Raw genomic sequence first — 7520 nt, 5'->3', positions numbered from 1 at the left:
ATGATGAAACTCGGTAACACCATATACATTTGTTAAAGAGGTATAACCATTTAAAAGTTCTATTTTTTTTGGTCAAAAACGGTAGAAGATATTGTAAGGTACTTCTAAAAAGAGCTATGACCCTTGAAAAGTCCTCTTTTCAAGAGGCACTCTCGTTATTTGTCTTTGTCACGTCAACAGAGCACAATTTATTTTCAGGAAACATCACTAAATCACAAGCTTGTACCTGCTCTTCTACTATCAAATTGTCTTCTGACATAAAGACTAAAGATACACTTACCTGGCCAAAATGATTATTACCGACACCAGAAAAACTAAAAAAAATCCACTGTATCCCTTAATTTAACAATTATGGTAATTAATTAAAGGTGCAATAAAAAATGATGAAGTAAAATTAATGATATCCATCATTATTTAAAAGAATCATTTGAATTAAAAAGTTGTTCCTTTTTGAGTAATGTCTTTAACAAGATTGGACGAGTCTTAACATGTACATACATGTTAAGGCTTGAATGGGATTTATAGGTCAATATTTTTTGACTTGAGATCGACTTACGATAAGAATTGAAATACTTCGTTTCATCATGAATACTGCGGATTAAAATCTTGATGGTAACGGCTTAAATTTTGATAAATTTTGTAACTTTTATAGAAATATTAAATATTTTATATCTTGGGTTATAAATGAATTTGGATACCCAAATTGCTGTGTCTTGATACTTTTGTCATTGGTATAGGTATGAGCAAGTATGATACACCAAAATTCGCAGAATTGTGTGAGCTTTACGATGGTATAGTTTATATTTGATGAAAAGAACGTTTAAACCTCCAGAACAGATTTTTGTATCCAGGACAACCATTTACGATATCGAATTTAAAATTGTTACTCTCAATCGATAGAATAAGTCATAACCTTCAAAATAAATGTGGGGTTGTCGATTTTATTTTTGACCGTTTTTGAGTTATTGCCTTTAAACCTCTTTTTTTAAATGTTCTCAGATTAACTTAAAAATAATATCATTTGAAAGTTCTTTTCATTCTGATTCCAAATATGCTAGGTATAGAGGGTCTATCTTCTACTGTTTCCAAGATATTAAGGTTTGAAAATGGTAGTACACATTTGTGACGTCAACATTTTGGCGGTAAATTCACAATTTATAGTTTCAATCTTTAAAATGTCATATCTTGTTTATTCATGAACCGATTCTCTTGATTTTGGCGTAAAAATAAAAGTCTCAAAAAAAAAATTATTGCATTAATACACAAATCATGTCTTTTTAATCCTTCTTTTGACCAAATGGAGTAATTGTTTAGCTATTAAATGACTAACTGACCTTAATCTCTCTACTTGAGACGCCAAGTAATGTTACGCTTGATAACTTTCTTAAACCTACTTGTTGTAACTGGCATAAATATCTTCATTTTGATTGGTTATTTAATGTATTTAATCATTCAATTAGGTCCATTACACATTACTTGTTGTTTACGCTTCGACATGACTACGTTTAAACCTTCTACCCATGCGGTAGAAAAGCACATGGATGTAAATCGTTTTAAACGAGCGTGTTATGTATACCGCAATTGAGAGCTGTTTGAAAGAACCTGATGTTGTGATAAAACGTGGAAGACGTATTGAACTTACGAAACGGTTTAATTATGATTTTGGAATTCAGGGATACACGGATCAGCCAACTCACAAGATAAAAGTTGTGTACACCAAAACAAAGAAGGTACTTTTTGTCATTACGGCCTATCCCATTGCCTGATTCTATTGCCAGGACATGTTTGAAATTGTCATTTTATAAATAGATATGACATCTGTTTCTAAAGATATCCACCAATGAAAGAATGGAATACCTATAAATGGACAACTAATCAAATACTCGTATTTATGGACCAATCAAATGCGAGCTCATTGTATATAATACGCTGTAATATTTCTCCTCGTCATTAGAGTTTTGATACTCAACCAAGAAACATGGCAACTTCCAGATGTTATTTTGCTTTGGGAAATGATCGTTATGTGCAGGTGAACGAGTGGAAAGGAGAAATGAGAGTTGACATTGGGGAGTGGCAAGGCGACAAAGCAACGAAGAAAGGTGCCAGTTTAACATTAATACGATGGAAGGATTTTGTAGACCAACTAACCTATACGGATAAAGCGTTACAAGATAAGCAGTCCTACTGGAGTCACCTTGGAGGTAATGCTTATTTTAACATTACAGAAAATAGCGTATGCGTGGATATAAGGCAGTATTGGAAGCCCGAAAATGAAGTGGTACCGACAAAGAAAGGCATATGTTTGCGACCAAAAGAGTATATCTGTTTGAAAGAAGTTGTGTTACAGATAGGAAGGACGCTCCCTGAATTAGACGCAGTGGTAACCTGTTATCTACAAAGTGATCATATGAATCAGTTAGGGGCGCTTCAGTGCACAGAATGTAATCCAAATGATTGTGGGAACTACTGAGGTCATATTCTAAAAATAACAATGATGTACGATGTCTAAAAATAGCACCCAATGAGACAAAAATTCTAAAAATAGATACCAATCAGAAATCAGTTTGAATGTATCTAAACAAATCTACTACAAAGCTGTATCATTAACAAAATGAACGCCATCGACTGCACGCCCCTCAACAAAAAATATGGAATATTATGAAAACAAACTGAAGACTTTCGAAACTTACCCGAAACAAATGCTTCCAAATAAGTATGAGCTGGCAAGTGCCGGACTGTTTTACAGCGGGAAATCGGACACGTGTGAATGTCACATGAAGTTGAGCGCTTAGGAAAGAGCGGACTGCGCATTAAGGGAACACTTTAAATGGTCTCCATACTGCAAATATATGATAATAGTGGGTGTCCATCAACAAATACAGTATAGCGGCTTTGGAACAATAACAGCAACGTAATCGTATTTTATTGTAATTATCACACAAGACATTATGGTAAATGTACATTAAGACAATAATATACAGATAATATGTAGAGATATATATATACAACAGCAAACTATCATTACATCAAGACATATATAATACTACTGTACATTAAGATACATTCGGTAACTTAGCAAAGGTGCGAAAATACAAAAGGGTTGGACCACAAGTTTTACTAACATTAGAAATCGGTCCGTCCCTGGCCGTCAAATTAATGTTAGATTAAACTAAATGGCGGATATTTTGTTTGGACTAGAATGGAAAAAAATATGCTTAACAAAATATAATTTTCAGATATAAATTTACTTATATAGCAGAAGAGTTAAGATAATAAACTAATTATAATTAGTAGAAAACGGGAAAATAAACAATCGAAAAAAACAACAACAAAAAGAAAACAAACATAGTCAAGCGTAAACTGAATTAGTGCACACTCATCGCACCTGCTGCCGAATCCCCACACCCAGCTCAACCCAGAGTTTTCAAGTGAGATCTATAGTCAAACGATCAGGAGGCAGTGCTAGAGAAACGATGTGTATTTTTTATATAAGTTTGTACTTCTAGAAACAAAGATTTGTTTTCCTCATCAGTTAGTGAATCAATTCCGTGAAGTAGTTTGTGAGTACTAAGAGGATGGAATCTTCGAGTATTAATAAATAACAATCGACGAGCATTGGCATAATGGCTACATTTAAAAAAGAAATGTTCCGCATCTTCAATACCATGTCCACAAGAGCAATCAGAATAGTCTCGTAAATGGTTATAAAATAGATCATTGTTTAAGTTGCTGCATCGGTTTCTAATACGTGTTTGAATTACATTATAGAATCGTTCTCCTATAAGATAAAAAGACGGAACAATTGGGGATTTAAATTTACTCTTCAATTTGTTCTTTAAAAGACGTAAGCGTGTTAGCATTGCGTGTCGGAAGGTCAAGGTTATTCCATAGTTTTACTGAATCGGGTATAACTGATTTTGAGTAAATTTCGAGACGTCTAGGCAATGTAACAAAGTTAGTGTTATTTCTAAGTTCGTAGTTGTTAGAATTGGTGGGAAAATGTCTACAAGATAATCCGGAAGTAGTCTGTTGTTTCCTTTATACGCTAATATTAATTTCTGCATAATTCTACGATCTGCAAGAGAAACCCAGCCAATTTCAGTTAGTAAATTTTGAATGGAAACGGAACGAGTCAAACCAGTAACAATGCGAGCTGTTTCATATTGAAGTTTTTCTGTAGTGTCCTTTTCATATTGGGTAGAGCTGTCCCATACAACTGACGCATACTCGAGCAAAGGTCTTAGATACGATATATAAATGTTGTTAAGAGTAGATCTTTTAACTTTAAATTTTAACATTCTCATCGAGCCGAGTACTTTTGAGGCTGAGGAAGTGATATTGTTTATATGGGTGTGCCAAGAGCCATCATGACTTATTGTAAGACCTAGATGTTTGTGATCGTCAACGAAGTTTAGAGGGGTATTATCAAAGGTTAACGAAGGTTGAGCTATATCTCTAAAGGAGAAAAACATGACTTCAGTTTTAGAAGGATTGAATTTTACTAGCCACTGTTTCGCCCAACTGGAAATTTTTTCTAGATCTGAATTTAAAACAGTTTCTATATAAACGGAGTCTGATGAAGATTTAGCAAGCGAGCTATCGTCAGCAAATAGTCTAGCGGTACTTATAACAGAATCAGCAATATCATTTACGTATACAAGAAATAAAAGAGGGCCCAAGACCGATCCTTGAGGTACGCCTGCAGTTAATGACCTACTATTTGAAAACGATTGTCCTACAAATACTTTCTGAGATCTATTTTCCAGGTAATCTGTTATCTATTTGACCAAGTTTCCTGAAATACCATACTGCTTCAGTTTAAATATAAGGCCTTTATGCCAAACTCGGTCGAAAGCTTTCGATATATCACAGAAAACCATACAGGTTGCTTTTTTCTCATCTAGAGATGTACAGATCTGGTTATAAATGTCTACATGTTGGTACACGGTGGAGTGTCCAGGAAGAAATCCTGACTGATTTTTATATATAAGGTTATTGGAGTTAAGATGATTGTACAAATATTTAAAAATTACTCGTTCAATTACTTTACCTACGCAACTGATCAGTGAAATTGGTCTATAGTTAGACGGTAAAGATTTTTCTCCTTTCTTATAAAGCGGCATTACATTAGCAATTTTCCATGAAGCTGGGTATCTATTTAAGATGAGAGATCTATTGAATAAACTACAAAGTGGCTTAGCTATGGTTTTCGAACATCCTTTCAACATTTTATGACTAATACCATCTGGCCCACAGGCTTTGTTGACAACTAAGTTATCTAAAACGTCAATTACATCTTGTTCAGAAATAGAAAAGTGGGAAAGAGTTGCATTAGATTTTGCAGCAAACTTAGGTAGAACAGAATTGGAATCGTCGAGAGTTGATACTGACACGAAGTAATCGTTCAAAAATGTAGCTTTATCTTCGTCAGAAATAGCAGTGTCATGATTTTCGTTTTCCAGGGGCGGAGTTTCTTCTTCGGCTTTAGAATTTTCCTTTACTAGCATTTTAACTGTTTTCCAATATTGTTTAGGATTCGTAGAACTTAAATCATTCATGGAAAATTCAAGAGTATTATAAAATTGTTCGCGTAGGTGTTTTTTTCATATTATTAACACGATTTCTTATTTTCTTGTAACATTGCCAATCTGATGGTTTCCCGGAATGGATAGCAATGCGCTTTAAACGATCACGTTTCCGAGATGTAGTACGAATAAGTGACTTGTACCAAGGTTTGTCATTGGGGCGGATTTGTACAACTTTAGAAGGAATGCATGTTTTAGCTAGATCTAAAAATGTTTTTTCGAAAAAAGATGTGGCTACGTCTAGAGAGTCTGAGTTAAGAGCTGACCAATCAGTGGCGTTTTTCCAGTTGTTTAATTTGTCAAAATCGGCATGGTGGTAGTTCCACACTCGGCGGGTGTAGCATGTTCTGGCCTGGAAACTGCTTTTAACATAAACATATGTACCAAAGTGATCGCTAATATTTGACGGTGTTTCAAAAACACCAGAATCCAGCGGTATTACAGTATTTGTTAACGCAATAATATCAAGTAAAGTGCTTGTACTGTGTGTTATTCGAGTTGGTTTATTAATTACATTTGTCATATTATTAAGAATAAGTATGTCTCTGAATTTACGATTTGTTACATTTAACTGATCTTCATTTATATCTCCAACTAAAATAATATTATCTGATATGTCTAAAGCCTGGTCAACAAGAACATCGCATCTTTGCCAGAAGTCGATAGCGGAATTTGGTGGCCTATAGATTGTTGCAATAATAAAGTTTTTATTATGATCTTTTATTTTAATACAAAGAGATTCTGGTAAAATAGTTTCAAGATCATTTAATCGTTTTGGCTGTAAACCTGAATTACAATAAACTAAGATACCACAGAGTACCATGTTGAAAAAATACTAAAGAAAAGAGTTCGAAAGAAACAAGAGAAGTACTTGTATGGTGGTTGCACTGGCCAATGAAATACGATAGTTGGATTTCCGAAAAAGACTTGACGCATTACCCCTAGACATGTGATCTGACTTGTATTTATATGACAAGTAAAAGTCTATTTATCTTCATTTATAGCCGAGCGATTGGAGAGTTAACACCATAATTATCACCAACGTTGTGTACAGTGCCAATTTGGACTGTGCTATTGACTTGAGGCGCTTGTGTTATCGTATATCAAACGCTCGTTACGATCCTAGAACATTCCCTGGACTGATCTGGCAACACAAGACCATAGGAGGATATTGCTTAGTCTTCTCTAACGGCGTTATCAACTGTAATGGAAAAGCGACCAGCATTAAGGAGGGGCGTCAAAGACTACGACGTTATGCCAGACGTATACAGTGTTTAGGGTATTCAGTGTGTCTGAAAGATATCAAATGTCTAACCGTGTCAGCCAGTCACACCTTAAGTACCGCCCTAGACTTAAATCAGTTGGTAAAAGAAAGACAGATCGTGTATGAACCTGAGCTATTTTCAGCTGTGAATTTTAAAAATGATGGAGTCAACTTTTGTTGTTTTCACAGTGGTAAAGTGGTCATAACTGGTATGAAAGACCTCACTCAACTAGATGATGTAATCTATCCGGTTTTGATTGAACTGGAACTCTACACTCGTAAGAAGTAGTGAGAGAAACGAAACCGATAAACAAACATGAATCAGTCTCAAGTGTACCTTAAATTCAACTATCTTCTCCAACTGAAAGATGCTACTATAGCAGTCAGAAAAAAACATGATCATCAATATGACATCGAGTCAAATGCAGGCTATAGCTCAAGTGGCCAAAAGAGTGGTCAATGGAACGATTAATCCAGCAAGAAGATATGTCCAGCTACTTGAAAGGAAAAGACTTTTGCTACGGTCTCTGGCTTCTGGAAAGGTGTCATTAACGAGGAAGAAATCATTGTTAAGACGCCATCACTCACTTATACCTGTATTGTTGAGAACTCCCCATCTTTTAGACACTATTCTGGACGAAGTCAGGACGAACAGAGAAGCGTAAGAAGCC

At 35.0% G+C, this 7520-nt stretch overlaps 1 protein-coding gene across 1 annotated transcript; it reads left to right on the top strand.

The window, feature by feature from the left end:
* The first annotated feature begins 1978 nt into the window (after positions 1 to 1978).
* On the top strand, positions 1979 to 7138 carry LOC128553876 (uncharacterized). Its single transcript, XM_053535066.1, has 2 exons — positions 1979 to 2380; positions 6590 to 7138. The coding sequence occupies exons 1-2, from the start codon at positions 1979 to 1981 to the stop codon at positions 7136 to 7138; spliced, it is 951 nt and encodes a 316-aa protein (XP_053391041.1).
* The last annotated feature ends 382 nt before the right edge of the window (positions 7139 to 7520 follow it).

This window comes from Mercenaria mercenaria, unplaced genomic scaffold (genome assembly GCF_021730395.1).
Source record: "Mercenaria mercenaria strain notata unplaced genomic scaffold, MADL_Memer_1 contig_4421, whole genome shotgun sequence".
Lineage (NCBI taxonomy): Eukaryota > Metazoa > Mollusca > Bivalvia > Venerida > Veneridae > Mercenaria > Mercenaria mercenaria.
The sequence above is the reverse complement of the archived record's forward strand: the minus strand, read 5'-3'. Positions and strand labels throughout refer to the sequence as shown.